At 45.9% G+C, this 22,495-nt stretch overlaps 1 protein-coding gene across 2 annotated transcripts in view; it reads left to right on the top strand.

The window, feature by feature from the left end:
- NUSAP1 (nucleolar and spindle associated protein 1) overlaps window positions 1-20,591 on the top strand; it is a 128,760-nt gene extending 108,169 nt beyond the window's left edge. For both annotated transcript variants that reach the window (XM_088462044.1, XM_088462045.1), the window contains exon 11: window positions 20,203-20,591. In XM_088462044.1, coding sequence (XP_088318170.1) covers window positions 20,203-20,290 — 88 coding nt within the window. In that variant the 3' untranslated portion in view covers window positions 20,291-20,591. The remainder of the gene's footprint in view (window positions 1-20,202) is intronic.
- The last annotated feature ends 1,904 nt before the right edge of the window (window positions 20,592-22,495 follow it).

The following is a 22,495-nucleotide window of genomic DNA, read 5'->3' as shown; positions in this document are numbered from 1 at the left end:
CCCACTGAACAGTGGGTGTGTAACTGACTGCCACCACCAAGCTTCTATCACCCGCACTTGGGAACTGCTACTTCTGGGTATGTGTGGAGACACTGCTGTAACACTTCCAGGATAATGTCAGCTAATTTCCTCTGGCCCCTCACCATGGACCAGTTTCTGCAGAGTAGCTGGCAGAGGGCTTTAGCTTGGATACACTGGGCTCAATCCAAAACAACAGAGAACGGAGAAGCGTTTTGCGCTATTCTGTTTGTCACAAGATACAAGTAGATGCGTCATCTTAATGAAAAGATGTTTATTGCTCAATGTCTTGAAAAAGACACTTCCCATTGCAAATGGTGGTAGGGGGTATCACAGCATACAGAAGTAAAATCCTTAATATTCAGAAGGATACACACTCACTGTTTTTTATCCTATTCCTACACACAATACCACAGCCCACCCTGTGTCCCTTAAGCAATTCAACTTTCTCACAAAATCTAAAATGCATCTTAAATTTTAAAGAAGGTGAACAGCTTCCTTTTCTCCTTTCATACATATACCACCCAAACCAGTTTTTCCAAACACAATCTGATTAAGCATACATTACTGTATCCTAACCCCTTAAAAATACATGACTACGCTGTGGAGTGCATGGCTGTAAACAAAGTTGGTCAATTTCATAGACTTTGTTAGGTCAGTATAATTATCCAATTTCCTAGAAGATGGCAATTCCTTATACATTCCTGTACATGCATAGTTCCTACGTTTAAACATCCGTTTCCCAAAAATGGCGATTGTACAACTGCGCACAGCGCATTAAGATATTACATGTTAAGATACATTAAAACATTTTTACCTGCAATCTGCTGAGCTTTTGCGTCAATGGCCCCTCAAATCTGGCTGCAGATGTGCACATTATATTTTTAAACATATACACACGCACACATTAATTCACTTTTTAAATACGCTAGCCCCAGCTCCCAACTCCAGAATTTGCCTTTGCAATGTCCTAGCGTCACTGTCAGTCAATTAATTGGTTATGATCGTTGTGCAATTATTATCTGACTATCTAATCGTCTATGGTCTGACTGTGTTTCCACGACACTACTTTGCATTGCGCAATCCGATGTGCTAAACTGCGTATTAACAACACACATACACTGATGCACATAACGCACACATATAAATGTATATATACTTGTATACACGGACGCTCATATGCGTATGCACATACTCACACACGGACGCTCATTTGTATATAGTTGCTATTTCAACACGCCCATATGCGGACACATATGTGCAAGATGGTTTCCACACATTATAGTTAATAACCAGTGTTATTAAAAGTATTTTTAGTTAATAATTATGATGTAATATGTACTTAAACGAGATCTAAGGTTTAGAATATAGTGGACATGTCACGTTTGGTATCATACTAATCCCTGTTTAATTGCAGACATCTGTATCTATCGGCAAGGAAGTCGCATCATGCTTCCACTAGTTATGGATGATAGGCAGTTATTGGATAGAAATGTGATAACATGCATGTAGTGTTGTAGCCAGTATTAACCAGTTCGGCGGGAAGCTACACAAAGAGACGGTTGGAGAACTGAGCCATGCCCCTGATGACACCGTATGAATCGACCAATGACCAGATTATCCAGAAGCAAGAACCAATGGAAACTTGTCAACTAGTCCCTTTGTTAACGTAGAACTCTGTAAGGTATATAAGCTGCGTCCCGATCCCAGTGTTCAGACATCCTCTTTGGTGATCACAGACTTCTGGATTGATGACTGTATGCTGAGACCAGTGTGCATGCGTATGTATCGGCTTGTACTATTATTATTGCTTTTTACTCTAATTGTTAAATCTTTCATCGTGTTGCTTTTTCTTTACATAAATAATTTTTTGTGCTATTTAACCACACGATTGGACTGGAAAGCAATTCTTTCTTAAGCGACTTGCAGTGCTAAATAGCGACTAGCGACCATTAGGAATAAATAGATGGGGCTCGGCCTTGAGACACGCTACCGGAAATTACTCAAAGCGACGACCGGATTTCGATCCCTCAACAAAGGGTGGACGCGTCACATATGGGTAAGAACGCACTGTGTTTTAAACCTGTTTTGTACTCCGTGTTGTAAAATCGAATATCCGTTCTTTGGGTGATCTAAGGAGCGCTGATTAGAATCCAGGGACAAGAGAGAAGTCAGTTTCTTTTAGTGTCACACTGCGCTGCAATAGGCGATTCGCAAATAGCGTATGCATCTTCCCTGTATTACTGCCGTATGTTTAAACAATCGTAATAGTCTTGTATCACTTGTTAAAATCCTCTGAATAGGTACAGCCACTAGGGAAAGCATTTTTCTGCGCAGAAAACAAAGGTATATGAATGTGAACGTATGCTTATGTGATAAAGGAAAAAAACGGAAAAGGTTTTTTTTGATTGTTGAACTGTTGGTAATAGACAGGGCCAGCTAAGGTGTCCAAGAGGCGGATAGGGCAAGCTGAAGCAGTATACATAGCAGGAATAACTGAGCGAGGAAAACGAAGGATTTTTTTCTCGGCCGAACCCCCAATAGTAATCTCAAAGTCCATTGATAAGTTGTAGTGTCTCTGGGCAATGTGATCGGAACGCACGGTAGTGGAAACCGTGATTGTGACTTGGGGGTCGTGGGAGGAAATCACTGGCAAGGCTAAGTGGTGTAATACTTAGATTCTACCAGTGGAAAGTAACTCAAAGTAGGAACCAGTAGACGAAGCTTGGTATAATTCGTCTGGAAAGCAGGAGTATAGTATAGGCTAGATTCTGTTCCCTCATTTGTGCAAAACTGAGAAAACGCTTAGCGGTCGTTTGTGCACAGTGGGTAGAAGTGCGTGGATGCAGCTTGTTGTAATTCGTCCACCGGTCGAAATCTTTAGCGAAAGTAGCAAAGCGTTGTCCCAGATGGGTGCTAAGCAGTCGCTAGGGATGGCGGTTAAGATGCTGTTTATGAATTGGCCGACTGGGTCGGCAAGGTACATAATGAATGTGAAGTATGGTGAGTACACTACTGCATACTGTGACATATGGGTCAAGATGACCAAAGAATGTGTGAAACCCTTTCCCAAAGTTGGCAGTTTCGATTCGGAGGTACTAAATACAGTTAGAGATAACATATGTTTAGTTTAATCTTTGAAGAAAAGAGTAAAGTATAATGATTGTTTAAAGTAATGGCAGCACGAGGGTAAAATATGGCACAGTGTTGTATGTGCATCGCAAAGCAGCGTACTCACACCGCTAGGCAGCGTACACATGCCGCAAAGTAGTGTGTTCACGCTGCAAAATAGTAGCACGTTGCAAATAGCGTACTCATGCCGCAAAGCAAGATGGTCACCCGGTAGCGTACCCACGCTGCTAGGTGGCGTCGCTGTGCATAAAGGAGACAGCATAAGCGCACCTCGGCCGACATATGCGACCGCAGGTGAAAGTACAGCCGATACCAAAAATAAAATAAAAAATCGTAATAAGTAACTTGTATCCTGATTTAAGTCCCCTCAAGGAAAATGTTTTGGTAGAAGATGAACCTACTGTAATTTCAGCCATTACACATGCTGTTAAATATAATAGATGTTCCACAGAGAGGAAAGGCAGCGATCCAACCAGCAGGGCCAGCTGCTGAAATTAGTGAGACTAGTGGAGACCGTACTAGGAGAGGTAATCCTGAACAAAGTGATGTGGTAGGTGCACATCCTGTCCGTACAATTGCAGTTCCCAATGGGAAACCGGATAAAGATGTTGTAGTTCCCATAAGGAATGTACAAATGTATTGTCCATGGACGAGAGCAGAATTACATTCAATTAGTTCAGGTTTTCCAGACCCTAGGAAAGAGTTAGCCAAATGCCAGAAATTTATTAAAGATTTAGGTAATGCTCATGAGCCAACCAATAAGGATTGGCAAGTGGTGTTAAGGGCCTGTCTCCCCTCCAATATTGAGGTGCAGAAGTTGATTAAGTATTGTATTTTGGAGGAGGATGAATCCTTGACGGATGAGGATAACCAGGCAAATATAAAATGTATAATAACGCAATTGGCTATATATTTCCCAGTTAACTGGAGTAAAATCTTTACTATTAAACAAACAAAAGGGTAGTGAATCTGCATCAGATTGTTTTGTCCGAGCGCTGCTAGCAATAACCCGGTACACTGGGATAGAAGATATAAAGGATGATGTACATCACAGGGAAGTAGCTGTTACGGTACTTATGGATGGTCTCAAGGATAATCTAAAAACTAGAGTGCACACCTCTCTACCTAACTGGAGAGGAATTACGGTAGATGCACTTAGAGAGTCAGCCATAGAACATGACAAGAACATTGGCAGGAGGAAAGAGGCACTGAGTGAGAAGTTAATGGTAGTGAGCATTCAGGCTCAGGCTCTAGAGGGATCACATACACAGCCACAGTCTTGCAACACATTCCAGCAACGGGCTAATACAGTAAGGTGTTTTAATTGTAAAAAAGGACACACAGCGGTTACAGGTTGAGTCTCCCATATCTAAAATGCTTGGGACCAGGGGTATTTTAGATAATGGCATATTCCGTATTTTGGAATAATTGCATACCATAATGAAATATCTTGGGAATAGGACCCCAATATACACACAGAATGCATTTGTGTTATATACACCTTATACACACAGCCTGAAGGTAATTTTATACAATATTTTTAATAATTTGTGCCTTAGACACGGTTTGTGTACATTGAACCATCAAAAATCAAAGGTTTAATTATCTGTCATGCCAAAAAATTTCTGTATTTCGGAATATTTGGATATGGGAGACAACCTGTACTGTAAATTGAGAAATCGGGGGTCACCTAAGAAGGGAACACCCAGGTACACTCAGAGAGAACACTCACAAGATTCAGGGAATTTCCAACGGTCACCCGCTCACATAGTGACAGCAACGCTCTGCTGGAGGATGATAGTCAGTGCTAGGGGTCAGGTCATACCTGTAGTCTACAGCCAGTCAGGTTAACTGAGAATACTAGGGAAGAAACTACAATGACAGTTGATATATCTGGTATTAAACACCCTTTTCTTGTAGATACAGGGGTGACCAGATCTGTGATAAATTCTAATTTAATTTACAGGTTACCAATAAAACCATAGCAGCAATGGGAGTAACGGGGAGGGTACAGCATTACCCTCTAACCAGATCTGCAGAGGTTACTATCAGGCCGCTGCACACCAAGCATTCCTTTCTCCTGGCAGCGGCGGCTCCTACTAACCTGCTGGAAAAGGATTTGCTGTGTAAAATGGGATGTGTCATATACTGTACCCCTGATGGTATGTATATTCCTAGATATGCCGGAAAAGGTTGTGAATGAGGTACAGGATATATTGGATACACCACAAAGGTTAATGTTGCACTCTGCCGTGTTAGAACAAAATCCATCTCAGTTAAAAGAAATGTTAATGCAAATACTGGGTTCCCTCTGGACCAAAGATGGACAGGGCACTGGATTGATGGGAAATGTAGACCCTGTAATGGTTAACTTGAAGAGTGGTAGGCAGGCTCCAAAAATCCCTCAGTACCCATTAAAGCCAGAGGTGGAGTTAGGGGTTTATCCCATAATTGAGAGGTTACTGCAACAGGGGATTTTAATTCGTACAGCTAGTCCAGCCAATAGTCCCATTTTTCCAGTGAAGAAGACTGGGGGGAGAGGCTATAGATTAGTACAGGATCTTAGGGGGGTTAACAAAGTTGTTGAAAGCCAATTCCCCATAGTGCGCAATTCAGCTGTCATCCTCATGCAAATTCCACCGTCTGCAACCCACTTCACTGTCATTGATCTACGTTCTGCTTTCTTCTCATTTCCTCTTCACCCTGACTGTCAATATCTGTTTGCATTTTCCTACAGACGGGTACAATATACATGGACATGATTGCCCCAGGGTTTCATAGATAGCCCCAGTATTTTCTCTCAGGCTTTACATGACTGTCTGCAATCTTTTCAACTAAGCAATGGGTCTGTCCTCATTCAATATGTAGATGATTTGTTGTTGTGCTCTGATTTGTTTGTCATGTTTAAATGATACAAAACTATTGTTGCTCCATCTCTCACAAACAGGGCACAAGGTTGTAAAGGACAAATTACAGCCATGCCAGACTAGGGTCAAATACTTGGGACACTGTCTAACCCAGGGGCTACGACACTTGACAACTGACAGAATACGGGCCATACAGATCATGACACTGCCCCAAAACCAACAGCAAATCCGTACCTTCTTGGGCATGTGTGGATACTGCAGGACGTGGATCTCAGGTTTTTCTATTTTGGCCTTACCATTTCAGTAATTTAGTTTCGTCCTCAAAATTCGACTGTGTGTCAGACACAGGACACAGCGCAGACTTTCCTTAACCTTAAGGATAGTCTGACAAGAGCACCTGCCCTGGGAATACCAGATTATGAAAAACTTTGAGTTATTTGTACGGAAGCTGATAGCTGTGCAGCAGGTGTCCGCACACAGAAACATGGTGATGCTAGCAGACCTGTAGCATACTACAGTGCACAATTGGACACTGTAGCAAGATCAGTCCCAACGTGTTTAACAAGTGTAGCTGCAACTTCTCTTCTGGTAAATAAGAGCGAGGATGTAGTATTAGGGCATGATACAACTGTCCATACAACTCATGCGGTATCTGCTTTGTTGAATTTTGCCCAAACCAGACCTGTCTCTTCAGCAAGGTTCATGAAATGGGAACTAGCTCTAATGGCACCTGCAAATATTACCATTAAAAGGTGCAATACGTTAAATCCAGCACGTACTTACCATATGTGCCTCGGGATGCACAAAGGGTGGAGGAAGGTGAGTCTCTGGTTGAAGGTGAGTTTTGCAGGTATACTGACACACATGATTGTATGGAGTATTTGAATCAGACTTTTACTGCAAAAGCAGACATACGTGATACACCATTAGAAAATGTAGATTTGATGTTTTACATGGATGGGAGTTGTCACAGGCAGACGGACACAGTAGAATTATGTACAGGTTATGCTCTAGTAAATGACTAGGATGTTGTAGAAGCTGAACCACTTGGTCCACCTCACTCACCTGTTGACTGAATAGGTGGCATGAAGGAGAGTGTGTGAACTGACTAGGTAAATCAGCTAATATATACACGGACTCTAGGTACGCCTTCGGGGTAGTATATGATTTTGGGGCTCTTTGGCGTCTTAGGAATTTTATGACCGCAGCAGGCACACCAGTCGCACACACTCATGACATAAAAGGACTTCTCAAAGCAATTCATCTGCCAAAGGCAGTAGCTGTCATCAAATGGAAAGCCCACACATGTGAGGAAGACCCGGTGTCAATGGGCAATAACAGAGCAGATGAAGCTGCCAAATGGGCAGCAGGGTTGCGCATAAACTTAACTGATAAAGTAATGGTCTTCCAGACAATAAACATGCAGAAATTAATTGAGATGCAAAATTTGTGTTCCCTACAGGAAACTGCAGTCTGTCGATTGAAGGTATGTGTTCAGGAGTCCTCCGGACTCTGGGGAGATGGACAAGGTAGGCCCGTTGTTCCCAAGGCATACTACCCAAGCCTGGCTGAGGCAGCGCATTGTCTGACTCACGTGGGAAAAGAAGGTATGTGCAAGTTGGTCAGAGCATATTGGTGTGCACCCGGCTTTTCTTCTCAGGCTGGAAAGATAGCAATGTCCTGTCTGACTTGATTTTAGGAAAAATGTCGGGAAGACAATCCCCACCGAGCCATCCCACATCCCTCCGACGGACTGTATTTTTCAGGTAATAAAATTTGACTTCATTCAATTACCACCTTGCAGGAATCTCAAGTATGTATTAGTTTGTACTGATGTATTTCTACTTCAGGGTCCATAGGGTATCCACAGGATACCTTGGGGTATAGGTGTGACGTCAGTCGCAGGGCACCAAAGAGTTAAGCTTTCAGCCTCCCAGGATGCACTAGGTCCCCCTCCTATACCCCGCCCCCGGGCCAAGGCACCTCAGTTTAGTTTGGTGCCCGGCCGGCGTCGGGTGCACCTGTCTGAGTGGGGGCTATAAGAGCCCCTGAAGCTTTCTTCAGTGCAGCTGTGGCTGCACATCTGGATGTACAGCATGGACAGTCAGTCCTGACGTCCATGCTGTCTTCCCTACACCCCCGCTGGTACCAGAACGCCGGTACCGATCCGGGGATGCTGGTGAGCATCTGGGGTCACAGCTAGCGGTGACCCCAGATGTTCCGGACCATGGCCGGATCCAAGGGGGACAAAGGTAAGCAGCGGGGTCCCGCGGTGGGTCCCCGCTGGTCACATGGTCCTAAGTCCCCAGGCAGGGGGCTCCCTGGGGACTGGCTGCAGCGTGGAGCCAGGTACTGAACCTGCGCTTTCCACTACCCCCTGGGACAGCGGACCGCAGCAGAGCGGTAGCGCTGCGGCGTCCCAGGGGTTAAATGCATGCCAGGGGAGCGCGCCTTCCCTGTCTCACAGCCGGCGCCTCCCCCGCTGCACACAGCCCTCTCTGCACTGTGCTGACTGGCCCTGTGTCAGCGCTCCTCCCCCAGGCCAGCTTCTCTCTGCTCCTCGGCGGCCATCTTCTCTGCAACGCATGGTGAACGCTGCTGGAAGTCTGGAAGGAAGCATCGTGGTCTGGGTCCCCCCGCATGCCTCTCCTCCGCTGTGGCTCAGGTCTGTGTATGCAGCGCTGTGTCCTACCAGGCCCTGTGTCTGCGTAGTTGAGTGATCAACGCTGTTAGTGCAGGAATTGTTATTTCTCTGCATTGTATGTGACTGTGCTAGCGCTGCCTGTAACTTTTCTTATCTAAACTGTCAGCTTTATTACTGTCCCTGTTCTTTCTGCTAAAGCCCTTGCGGTGCGGTGCTGCAGGGTGGTCTCTCGCCTATTTAATACTTAATTGGTGAGAGAGGTCACATACGTGGTGCCATCATGTCTGAAAGTGATTTTCCCGCTCCGGCTACAGTGTACCACGTGCAAAGTACCGTTAGCGGAGGGGGAGGGTAGCGCGGAGGGCCTTTGCCGGCAGTGTTTGTCCATGGCGCGGCCTATTACGGTTACAGCACCGGTACAGGAGCCGCCCTGGGCTTGTTTCGCTCAGGCGTTAACAGCTTTAGTGGGCCAGTTAGCTCCGCAGCCCGCGTTTACTCCGATGGGTTTGTCCCAGCAGTCTGTGGTGTCGTCACCCATGCAGGGGTTCCCACGACAATTGGTGGTACCCCACAGTCTCCCTATTTCCCCGCTCCCGGGTTCTCAGGAGCCAGCGTGGGTTAACTCCCTGACGAGTTCTGTACAGCACTTATCGGATGTGTTGCAAGGGGAGTCTGTGATGCGGCCTCATAAAAGGCCGGTGGCGTCTCTGTCCGCTCCTTATGAGGATGACGAAGGGACGTCTGATGATGGGGAGATTCTGGATCCTTACGATCAGGAACCTCTCCATACTAAGGACGCTGATGCTAAGTCCAAAGTATATATTCCTGGACTTATTCGGGCGGTCCGCACAGCCTTGGTGATTGAGGACGAAGTTCCCCCAGCGGCTAAATCTAAGTATGCCTTTTTCAAAGATGTGAAGGGCGATGCCACAGTCTTTCCTCTTTCGGGTCAGTTGGTGGACCATTTAGAGGAGGCGTGGAAACAACCTGGCAAAAGATACCAGCCGCAGAGACGCCTGGCGGTGGCTTATCCGTTCGCGGATAATTATTTTGCTAAGTGGGAATCCCCTCCACAGGTGGATTCTCACGTGACCCGTCTTGTCCGTAGTGCCACATTGCCGATGCCATCCATGTCCTCCCTTAAGGATGCTACGGACCGCAAGGTAGAAATCTGCCTGAAGTCCGCTTATTCCCTTGCAGGGGAGGCAGCACGGCCGGCTATGGCCATTTGCTGGGTTGCCAGAGCGATGGAGCGCTGGGCGGATTCATTAGAGGCTTCTTTTGAATCCGACTGTCCGGCCGAACAGGCGGAGTTGATTGGCAATCTCCGTGATTCGGCCACCTACATCAACGAGGCGGCTCTAGACATTAGTACTCTGGTGTCTAGAATTTCTTCTGCAGCGGTAGCTGCTCGTCGCACCTTGTGGCTGCGATCGTGGAAGGCGGACGCAGATTCCAAGAAAGGTCTGGAAGCGTTGCCGTTTACCGGAGAAGTTCTCTTCGGTCCGGATCTGGATAAGATTGTGGCCACGCTGGCGGCAGCCAAATCTGCTTGTCTTCCGTCGGCCGCTGCTCCTTCTGGTTCTGGACCATCGTCCTTTCGGTCATCTAGGGCCCAGGGCAGGCCCAAACCACAGTCGTTTCCTAAACAGGCTGGCCCTAAGAAATCGGTCAAGCCCCGGAAACAGGCATGGAGTACCAGACGTCCGGCCCCCAAGCCAGATGACAAGCCTGCGGCCTGACGGTCCGGGTCTCCCCTTGGGGGATCCCAGGGTGGGAGGCCGCCTGCTGCAGTTCTCCCGGTGTTGGTCGTTCACTACGACAGACACTTGGGTTCTGGAGGTGGTCTCCCACGGGTACGCCCTCTCCTTCCGGCACAGACCCCCGGCTCGATTCTTCACCACGGGTCTACCATCAGACCGGAACAAGGCTACGGAGCTGCGGAAGGTATTGCACACTATGCTCCAGGCTGGAGTTATAGTGTCTGTTCCATTCTCCCAGAGGGGCCAGGGTTTCTAATCAAATCTATTTTTGGTACAGAAACCCAATGGGTCATATCGTCCGATTCTCAACCTCAAAGCACTCAACAAGTCTTTGCGGGTCCCGAAGTTTCGGATGGAGACCCTACGGTCCATCATTCTGGCGCTGGAACCTGGGGACTACATGGTGTCATTGGACATACAGGACGCTTACCTGCATGTCCCTATTCTTTTGTGCCATCAAGAGTTCCTTCGGTTTGCAATCCGCAGCGACCACTTCCAGTTTCGGGCGTTACCTTTTGGCCTGGCGACAGCACCACGTGTTTTCACCAAGGTGATGGCGGTCATGGCGGCTTCTCTGCGGCTGCAGGGAGTCCGCATGTTGCCGTACTTGGACGACCTGTTATTGGTGGCAGGATCTCCAGAGCTCCTGTTACACCACTTGGACCTGACCATTGCACTGCTGCAACGGCACGGCTGGCTAATCAACTGGCAGAAGTCCACTCTAATCCCGTCTCGGAGGATTCTGCATCTTGGAGCCTTATTGGTCTCGGGACAGCAAAGGATCTTCGTGACGGAGGACAAGATCTCTGCTTTACAGTCAAGGGTGCGCAGTTGTCTGCACAGCCGCCGGGTGTCCTTACACTCGGCGATGAGGTTACTGGGCTCCATGGTGTCGGTGTTCGACATGGTGGAATACGCCCAGTTTCACTCCAGACCTCTGCAGCACCTGTCCAAGTGGAACGGGCTGCCTCAGTCTCTGAAGTTCCAGACGATTGTGCTCACCCCGGAGGTTCGCCTGTCCCTTGCGTGGTGGTTAAAGACCACCCACCTCAACAAGGGACGTCCGTTCTGGGTTCCAAATTGGGTCCTGTTGACAACGGACGCCAGTCTTCGGGGCTGGGGAGCAGTTTCGGGTCCACACTTGTTCCAGGGCAGGTGGACGCCGACAGAAGCGGAGCTTCCAATAAATATCTTGGAACTCCGTGCGGTCTTCAATGCTCTCCTGCAGGCACAGCGGTTTCTCCAGGGTCACCCGGTGCAGGTCCAGTCGGACAACGCTACCACCGTGGCCTACATAAACAGGCAAGGAGGAACTCGCAGTCGGGCGGCTCTCGTAGAGGTCTCTCGGATCCTGGTTTGGGCGGAGCGCACTCTTCCGGCCATATCAGCGGTCTTCATCCCGGGAGTGCTAAATTGGGAGGCGGACTTTCTAAGTCGCCAGGATGTTCATTCAGGGGAATGGTCCCTGCACCCGGACGTTTTTCAACTACTGGTGGACAGGTGGGGTCTTCCAGAAATCGACCTCATGGCGTCCCGGCACAACAACAAGTTGCCGGTGTACGGGTCTCGCACAAGAGACGAAGGGGCGTCTCTGGTGGATGCTCTGTCCGTCCGGTGGACGTTCAGGTTCGCATACCTGTTCCCTCCGGTCTCCCTTCTTCCACAGGTAATCCGGAAATTCAAACAGGAAGGAGGGACGCTCCTGTTGATAGCTCCCGCGTGGCCCAGACGGCACTGGTTCTCAGACCTTCAGGGTCTGTCCGTGGACAGTCCTCTGCGGTTGCCGCTACGACCGGACCTTCTGTCTCAGGGTCCTTGTCTTCACCCGGACCTGACTCTGCTGTCTTTGACGGCGTGGCTGTTGAGACGGCCATGCTGAGGTCCCGGGGGTTTTCCAGCTCTGTGGTGCGTACCATGTTATGAGCTCGGAAACCGTCTTCCGCGAGGATATACCATCGCGTGTGGCATACGTTCTTCCAGTGGTGTCGACCGAGAGGTTATGCACCGCGGGAGTTTTGTCTGTCTCGGATTCTCGCCTTCCTGCAAGCGGGACTAGATCATGGGCTTCGCCTTGCTTCTTTGAAGGTACAGGTTTCGGCCCTATCTGTCTGGTTTCACCGTAGGATTGGTACAATCCCGGATGTGCGCACCTTTATGCAAGGTGTTCTCCGTATTCAGCCGCCCTTTGTTCCACCTGTGGCGCCTTGGGATTTGGCTGTGGTCCTGAGGGCTCTCCAAGGACCGCCGTTTGAACCACTGGGCTCAGTGGATATTAAATGGCTAACAGCTAAGACTGTTTTCCTTCTGGCCATTGCTTCGGCCAGATGTGTTTCTGAGTTAGGGGCTCTTTCTTGTACACCCCCTTTCTTGGTTTTTCATGGGAACAGGGCAGTGCTCCGCACTCGGCCCGAGTTTCTTCCCAAAGTTGTTTCCCAGTTTCATGCTAACGAGGAAATTGTTGTTCCGGCCTTTAACTCACCGGGTCTTTCCGTGGGTGAGGCCTCTTTGGATGTTGTGCGGGCCTTAAGGACTTATGTTGACCGCACTTCTTCGTTTAGGAAGTCGGACGCTTTGTTTGTCCTCTATGGCTTCCGTAAAAAGGGTTGGCCTGCTTCAAAGCAAACTTTGGCAGCCTGGATCCGTATGGCTATTTCTGAAGCTTATCTTCATGAAGGCCTACCGGTCCCTCCTTCTCTGAAGGCTCATTCCACTAGGTCTGTGGGTCCTTCGTGGGCAGCTCGACGTGGTGCCTCGGCAGTTCAGATCTGCAAGGCTGCTACGTGGTCTTCTGTCCATACCTTCGTGAGGTATTGCAGGTTTGACACCTTCGCCTCTCAGGATGCTTCCTTCGGGTGGCGGATTCTCCTTTCTGCACAGGAGCGTCCCCACCCTTAAAGGATACTGCTTTGGGACATCCCCAAGGTATCCTGTGGATACCCTATGGACCCTGAAGTAGAAAATATGAGATATGGTAAGAACTTACCCTTGTTATCTCTATTTCTACGAAGTCCATAGGGTTCCACAGGACTCCCGCCCTGTCGCACTTGTGCTGCAGATGGGCTTTTCTCTGGTCACCGGTTTTCCGTCTCCCTCTGGTGAGAATGTGATTCTTGTATGTGTCCAGATCTTTGTTCTCTCTCTTCCTTCTCCTCCTCCGGCCTATGGCTTGGTAACTAACTGAGGTGCCTTGGCCCGGGGGCGGGGTATAGGAGGGGGACCTAGTGCATCCTGGGAGGCTGAAAGCTTAACTCTTTGGTGCCCTGCGACTGACGTCACACCTATACCCCAAGGTATCCTGTGGAACCCTATGGACTTCGTAGAAATAGAGATAACAAGGGTAAGTTCTTACCATATCTCATATTTTTCTAACTGGGTATAGGCATATCCAGCTGCCACTAGTACTGCTGTTTTTACTGCTAAAAAGATTGTTCAGGAATTTATATGCAGATACGGTAACCCTAGAATCATAGAAAGTGATAGGGGTACTCATTTCACTGGTGATGTTTTCCAGAATATGTGTAAGCTAATGGGTATCAATAGTAGACTTCACACCCCCTACCGACCGCAAGCCAGTGCCAAGGTGGAGAGGGTGTACGGTACTATTAAGAATAAACTGAGTAAGATCATGGCTGAAACTGGATTAGGATGGCCAGAAGCTTTACCGCTAGTCCTCCATAGCATTAGAACCACTCCTAGATCTCCTCTTAATCTGTCCCCCATTGAGATACTGTTTGGAAGGCAACCTCATTTGATTATAATTCCACAGGATGATTTGAAGTGTAATAATGAGGTTACTGTGAAATATCTTATAAAAATGAGTTGACCGTTGAAACAACAGCAACAGAAATTGAAAATGTCACCTGCTATGCCAGAAACTTTCATGATGTTGAACCTGGAGAATGTTATGATCCGAAATTTCTTACGCTCAGGTTGTTTGACAGACCGATGGGAAGGTCCGTATCAGGTGTTGATGACAAGTACCACATTGTTGAAGGTAGCAGAAAGGGATACCTGGGTCCATTCCACTCACTGCAGAAAGGTCAACCACCCGAAGGCGTAGTCGAGACAGATAACGTGGACCTGTCGATTGCGAGCCTGTTTCGGCAGAGTTAGAAACTGCAGTGAAACACCTGAGCTAGAGGCGTGTGCAGACCACTATTCCAGCAATGGAGTGGCGGGCTGTGTTTGTGTCTTTACATCTTTCCAGGGTTCTCATCATCCTTTATTTATTTCGGGATTTCCTGTTTCTGTGACGGAGGACAGATGTTGGAGAGGGAGGTCGAGAGAGTGGAGTTGGAGGAGAGAGCGATAATATAATCAGGGCGGTATACGGTCAAACTCAGTTTAGGAATTGTTGAGAGATCTGTAGCCATGTAACTCGGAGACAGTGTGAGGGGTTATTGTCTGATGAATATTGTATTTGCGAGTACTGTGGGTCCCTAGTTGATGATAAATGCATCCAGCGATGCCAGTCCAATCTGTATTTGGGCGAGCATCCTGTAGAGGATTACCATTCCTTTGTGGGTAAGGTCTTGAACCAGACTGAATGTTGGATGTGTTCCCAAGTACCTCAAGGACAAAGTAAATCTGGATTAGTGCCAAACCCATTAAAGTTAGCAGAGGTACTTGAATTAAATGGAGGAAGACCGGGGGACAAGAAATGTAATATAACTAAACCCCCTAGTCTTAAGCTCCACCAGTACCAGGTAGATGGATCCCTGGTATGCTTAAATATCTCAAATTTCAGACAACCAGGACATTGGGAGGTGACCTGGAACAGTCAGACAATGACTTGTTCACACCGAGCAGATAATGAGCCTATTGATTCTGAACTTGTACGCAGAATTATGTCAAGCGAGAGATACTTTTGGTATAGGTACACACGTAGATATGATACAGTAATGGTTGGCAGAGTATCACTAGGGTACTGTGCAAATATTATACAAACAAAAACGTGTACCAGTCAAATGGCGGAACTGGGAGCAGGATTCTTTGTAATAATGTGTTCACTGATGATTGTGCATTCTCCGAGTTCTGAAGGTTTGTTATCTTGGAAGGGTATTACCAGAAATCATGACCCTTACACATGATGAAATGATTGGTATCCATAAAACCGCACCACCTCCATACATACACACACAGTATGAACATTGTGACAAATGAAATATGATCCCTGGTGAAGAACATATAGCCACATAGTTGATTAGTTAAACAACTTGCTTCCAAATTTTGGTAGCATTAGATCCCACCAGGATCACTCGGGAACTTTAACTTTTAGATATATCCAAGACCTGGCTAAATTAATAGACAACATCACAGAGATGTATGATTACACTTTCAAGTATACGGGTAAGGAGCTACAGGCTTATAAAAAGGAATTGGTACAACATAGGCTAGTGTTAAACTACCTGACAGCTATTACTGGTGGATATTATGTGACTTTGGCCACCCAATTTGGTGTCAAGTGTTGCATATACATCACCAATATTACTGATGACCCCAAAGAGGTAATACACCGGAAAATGGATGAAATCCTACAACTGAAGTGGAAATTTCGGAAGGACCATAATACATACTTGTATGAGACTGAGGTAAAGGTAGAGAAATGGTTAAACCCTGTCAAATGGTTCGACAGTCTGGTACCAGTGGGTAAAGGAGATGGTTGCTAGTGTAGGTAAGCTTCTTATTCTTATACTTGTTGTCATCTTAGTAATTGGTTGATGTGTCAGATGTGTTCTTACTGTGGTAAAATGTGGAAAATGTAACACCAAGGTAAATCATGAAAATGCGATCATGATGGTAGTGAGTGGTGGTATAGGTACTAAGGTTAATGAAGAACTGCATTACAATCCTGAAATTGAATGTGCCATCAAGATAAATAACATGTGAATAGGCTTTGTCATGTATGATAAAATATTGTAAAAATGTTCTGTTAATGTATATATACTTATATACACGGACGCACATACTCACACACGGACGCTCATTTCTATATAGTTGCTATTTCAACACACAGACGCACATATGCGGATGCATATGTGCAAGATGGTTTCCACAACCAGAGTTATTAAAGGTATTTTTATCTAATAATTAAGATGTAATATGTACTTAGACGAGATCTAAGGTTTAGAATATAGTGGACATGTCACGTTTGGTATCATACTAATCCCTGTTTAATTGCAGACATCCTTATCTATCGGCAAGGAAGTCACATCATGCGTTCGCTAGTTATGGATGATAGGGAGTTATTGGATAGAAATGTTATAACATGCATGCATGTAGTGTTGTAGCCAGTATTAACCAGTTGTTCAGCAGGAAGCTACACAAAGAGACCGTTGGAGAACTGAGCCATGCCCCTGATGACACCGTATGAACCGACCAATGACCAGATCACCCAGAAGCAAGAACCAATGGAAACTTGTCAAGTAGTCCCTTTGTTAACGTAGAACTCTGTAAGGTATATAAGCTGCGTCCCGATCCCAGTGTTCAGACATCCTCTTTGATGATCAGACTTCTGGATTGATGACTGTATGCTGGGACCAGTGCGCATGCGTATGTATCGGCTTGTACTATTGTTATTGCTTTTTACTCTAATTGCTAAATCTTTCATCGTGTTACTTTTTCTTTACATAAATAACTTTTTGTGCTTTGGAACCATACGATTGGATTGGAAAGCAATTCTTTCTTAAGCGACTTGCAGCGTTAAATAGCGACTATTAGGAATCAATATCAGGCAGAGGACAGCCTTACACTGCAGCCTGGGACTAAAGCTGGGTTCACACTTAACGTTGTGTGAACCCAGCGATGCGACAGACTACTGCACTGCCGACAGGCCGACATATCGGGTGGCCTGTACACATTACACGATCCGGTGCCCGATATATTTAATACAGCCGCATTATGCTCCATGGGGCCGTCAGTCGAATTGTCTGGTCGTCAGATCGGCCCTACACACAGCTCAAACGGGAGCGCACTTGGTCGTTAGTAGTGCGTACATACTGGCTGATGTGTCGGCCGGATCGGAAGATAAATCGTTTACATATCAGCTATTGTGTACCCAGCTTAACACTCCCAGCTGCAGTGTTGTGCCTTGCCACTAGCTAATACATTTACATTCTCCAGACGCAGCACACAGTCACAGCTGCGGGAGTGAGCTTGGCGTTACGGCTTACGCTTGAGCAAAACATTATTAAATATACATTTACATGGCGCCTAGCACTGATAGTTGATATGAAAATGGATACACTAAGGATTAACCTCCTTGGTGCTGTGGCTGCCATACTGGCCACAGCTTCTTAACCAGATTCCTGTGTCAATAGGATATTGAAAAATGTCCTACCTAGGTAGGTTGTACCTCATGCAGTATTGTAGATGCGTTGACATACATTCAGCACATGCTGGGAATTAAATAATTCATATTAGTTGGGCATCTTATCCTTATGTATAATACATTTAAACTTCTATAAAATATTAAAGTTCAAGCATGGTTCTATTACCTGTGCAGAATGTAGTCTCCAGTTCCTTTTGTAGTCGAAGTTGAGAGCTGTACCACATATGACCAATGTCCGAGCTGACACACAACTTTTTTATTTTTTTTTTTCTCTGTAGGATTTTTGTACTTAACATGAGTTAATTGGGGACACTGCAGCCATTGGGTATAAAGGCTTTTCCCCGTAAAATTCTACCATCCGCGTGGCATCAAGTAGCAGGGTGGGGGCCTTCGCTAAAATAAAATGCTGAAATCCTGACCTTTTTATTCAATTATAGTAGAGATTAATATTTACTCAGGACCCCACACTGCTCACGTTTTGCATGTCACCCAGCAGGTGCACAGGTGTGTTCATTACTTACAATTTAAAAGATCCACAGGTGGAGCTAATTATTTCCTTTGTGATGCTATGAGGAGACTTGGAAAATATAAAATGTTTGGGGTCCTGATGACTGATGCCGCACATCCACTAGCAGACCAAAAAACGACTGCACGATTACGACATTGTAATGGTGCAGTCGTTTCAGTCTGTGCTGTGCCTACACTGAACGATCAGTCGCTCAGTGTAGGCACATCAATCATCCCCTAACATGCTCAACCTGACATTATCGTCAGGTTGACCAGCATGTTCGGGCGATGATTGAAGTTGGAAACTACCAGCGGGAGTGTGAATCACTGGTCCTTTCCGACATTAATGTGCCCGATACATGAGCGATTTAACGATATCGTTATCGCTCATAGAAATCGGCAAGTGGATGTGTGCCCTGAGTTTGAGAACCTGTGCACTTGTGAAATCTGCATCATATTTCAGAGGTTCCCAAACGTGGTCCTCAAGGCACCCCAACAGGTCAGGTTTTAGAGAGATCCATGGCTGAGCGCTAAATAAGTCACCTGTAATCATCAATGGATATATCTAAAACCTGAACTGTTGGGGTGCCTTGAGGATCGCGTTCGGGAACCTCTGGATTATTTAGTATGCTCTGCTTCATGCAATACCTTTTAAACAGGTTTTAATTTGTTTTAGATTAGAAAATCCTCTTAAGAGTAGCCCACATGCTGCTCACTTGTTTTTTGGACACACATGAATTTAAGAGCTGACCAGATACTGCCCCACATGGTGGCTCAGAAGGCCCAGTCACAAACAATTTGCTGGCTGGACGCAGATATCCAGCACTGCAAATAGACTCTCCAACTTGCTGGCTGCACAGAAAGTTCAATAACAAACTTGCAGTCACTGAACCGCAGAGAGTGAATGCAGGCAGTCCACTTTAACTGTTCACTGGTATCTGCTTTGCTCTTCAGTGTGTTACGGCAAGTAACTAGCGCTGTGCTGACGTTTCTAAATGTCAGTATACCGCCCAAATGTTAAAACATGAGGAGAACACTGGGTATAGAGGGGTGGGGTGAAGGAGTTAGGTACTTTGTTCACTAATTCAAAAAAGCTCCTTACCCTCGATTAACTCTAATCAGTGAAATGGCTATTCACTATCTAAACCACAGGAAAGGGAACAATAACACAAGAATAAGGAAAACTGTTCCAAAATGGAAACCATCTCAATTGAAATAAGTATACCCATGGATGTAACACAAGTACAAAAATCGTTTTCATCCGTTTGTACGAAAATGTGTATGTACACATAGTGACCCTCACACACTAATAACTGAAGTATCCATCTGGTAATGGTTTGTTTAGGCGCTCGCCATCTACTCTACTGAGCGTACATCTGCCTTCCTAATAGCACCTCCTTAATGATAGGATAACAATTTCTTGATTTAGGAATATCTTTGAGATATAGACTATCATTTTGTTATCTTAGTAGAAGTGTACTGATTTGCGTAGATGGTAGTCGCTGGGCTTTTTTTGTAGAAAAGCTTTAGCTGTTTGGCTATAAGAGAACCTTTCCACCATAGTAGAGCGTTAGTTTGTGAGCTGGAGAAATCGTCACGCCCATGCAGCCAGTAGTTTCACTGCAAATCTGTTTATCACTGAGGAAGGAGCAGGTCCTTGGCGGGTTGATGGGATGCATTCTCATGCACATTGGCTCAGCCCAGAAAATCACTCTGTCCACTGTGTACAAGGGACAGGAGCTCTTTCAGTTTAATGCCAACCCAGAGAGACCTTCACTTAATGTTTTGACTTGTATTTACCATCAGTTATGCATATGTTGTGAGCTGCATAAGGGCACTTGTATGTAGAAAAATGTATATTAATTTGATAAATGTCCAACTAGATGATAATCCTAGCTGTTCCTCCTAGTCCTTAAGCATTATTTTTTTGCTCTTCCACAGAGACAATCGGCGTAAACAGCATGAAAAAGGAAGAAAGAGCAAGAGAGATAAGGCCGTTGGGACACGTAGAGGCATCGCCTTCCCTTAGAGATGAAAATGTTTCATTTTTGTAAATCCTTTTTCATGCAGCCAAATACCTAAACTTTTGTAGTAATTATCATGGTTGTCTTGTTCATATTTTTATGTTAGCCATTTTTCAATGTCCTTGGAACTATATAAAGAAACGTAGGTATCCTAAAACCTCTGCACGCTCTCTTCCCTCCCCCCTTCCCCTTTTGTGGCAGCTAATGGTAAGAATTACACGCCTCTGCATACAAGCAAACCATTTGGCTACAACCTAGAATGGCTTTTCATAGTGGAAAAATAAACACTTCTGAATAATCATAAAATTGTGAAGTTTTTTTCTAAAAATGTTATGAGTAGTTTTATTACTGCAAATGCTATTTGGTTTGTATTTGCATGAACCTACCAGGCTGTTTTTAGGTTGGCAAAGGAATTGCGTTGTACAGTGCTGACATGTCAAGGTTTATTATTGGAGATGGAAACAATGTTCGCAGTGGCTAATCTAGTTCTAGGCAAAGTTATAGTTATAATTACTATCTGTTTAGTTCCTGAGAGCTAACTAGGTTAAAGCACAAGACTCCGAGGATAGGAAAATGGTAATATAAATTGCACGGACACAAGTTGTACTTGAGTAGCGGAAGAGTATCCAGATTTCTTACTGAATTTCTGAACCATACCCTTTGCCCTCTTAGGGCCGTATTCAATTAGTGCGAAAAGCCGTTTTCGGCTATGTTTCGCAAGTGACATCATTTCATGTGAAAAGTTTCCACCGTATTTAATTCCGCAGACTTTTCGCCTGTGTGGAAACTTAATGCAATGGAACAGTCGAAAAAGTTAAATAGGTGTCGAAAAAAAAATGCAGAATTGGGGTTTTGGGGTGCAAACTTCGGAAAAAAACGCCCTGCACTCTTGGAACAGTGGGCCTGATTCAGAGCCGCTCGTAAGCTGCCACTCGTTCGCTCTGAGCGATGTTTGCACATATGCGAATGGGTCGTCATGCGCAAAACAGCGAGGGGCTGCTAATTTGATAGAATGTACAGTTTGTGGGTGGTAACAGGGGAAGGTGCTTGAAAACGGGGGAGTGGAGATCGAACGCAGGCGTGCCTGTCAAAAGGGCGTTTAATGGGAGTGCATAGTTATTAAAGGAGCGTCATTGACCACGTCACTTGGTTGTCTTTTAGCCTGAACTGCTAGCAGTGATAGCGGTTAGTAAAACCTACCACAAGCAATGCGAGCAGTTCTGATGCCTTTCGATGTCCCCCATTAATCAAATTAATACCGGAGATGACGTGTGATGCGAAGGGGCGTCTTTACAAAATAGCGAGCGCATTTATCGCTCGCTCAGACATAGAGGCGTCAACAAACCGCAAAGAGCGGGCGCTCAATTTAAATAGAAGGCCCCTTTTTTGGAACAACCGTTCGCAAATAGCGTCCGGCTCTGAATCAGGCCCAGTCTCCCAAAGGTAATCTGCGTCAAAAGTGTAAAAAATCCTTTAGATCACCCCAAAAAAGTACATTCATTTTGGGGGTGGAAAAGTACAAAGTTGGGAGACAAATATAAAAACTAGTGAAATAGACTCCAGGGGGGCCCCTAAGTATGCCCCAGGTGTTTTTAAGTTTGCAGATGGTTGCAGCAGGTGGATTTTCTACATTTTTTTTAAAACTTCACTTTAGCAACTTTAAAATATGCTAGCACCCATTTTCGTGTACCCCAAATTTGCTGGGACGACTGCCAAAAAGTGCTATTCTTCACCACTTCTGCAAAGATGCCAATTAGCAGCTATTGAGATCATTTAAGTACCACAAATAGGTTCAGCAGGCCTATTTGGGGGTATTTATAGTGATCCCCAATGTCAGTGCATCTTTTGGGGGTGTCGGGCTGATTCCCCAAATCTGACAGCACTTTTCGCCTGTTTGCGTTTCGCCAGGTCCCATTTTCACCGATTTTCTAATTGTATTCGGGGACAAGCAGGGGGACGTGTGCAATACTTTTTTGCATGGAAAAACCAGCGATGATGGTAAAGTCCAGCATGCGAAAAGTATGGGACTTTCTACCTCAGGTTCCTTAGGGATCCACAGGAATACCTTGGGGTATAGGGATTGGCTCCAGCCATAGGCACCACATATTTAAAGATCTCCATCCCAGGATGCACTGGGCTACCGCTCCGACACCCCCGCCGGCGCTGACCACCGGTAATGATCTGGGGAACTCGGTGGGCTCTTGGGGGTT

This window comes from Taudactylus pleione, unplaced genomic scaffold, assembly GCF_031769625.1.
Source record: "Taudactylus pleione unplaced genomic scaffold, aTauple2 ptg001138l, whole genome shotgun sequence".
Classification (NCBI taxonomy): Eukaryota; Metazoa; Chordata; class Amphibia; order Anura; family Myobatrachidae; genus Taudactylus; species Taudactylus pleione.
Note: the sequence above shows the minus strand (reverse complement) of the source record. Positions and strands in the feature narration are given on the sequence as shown.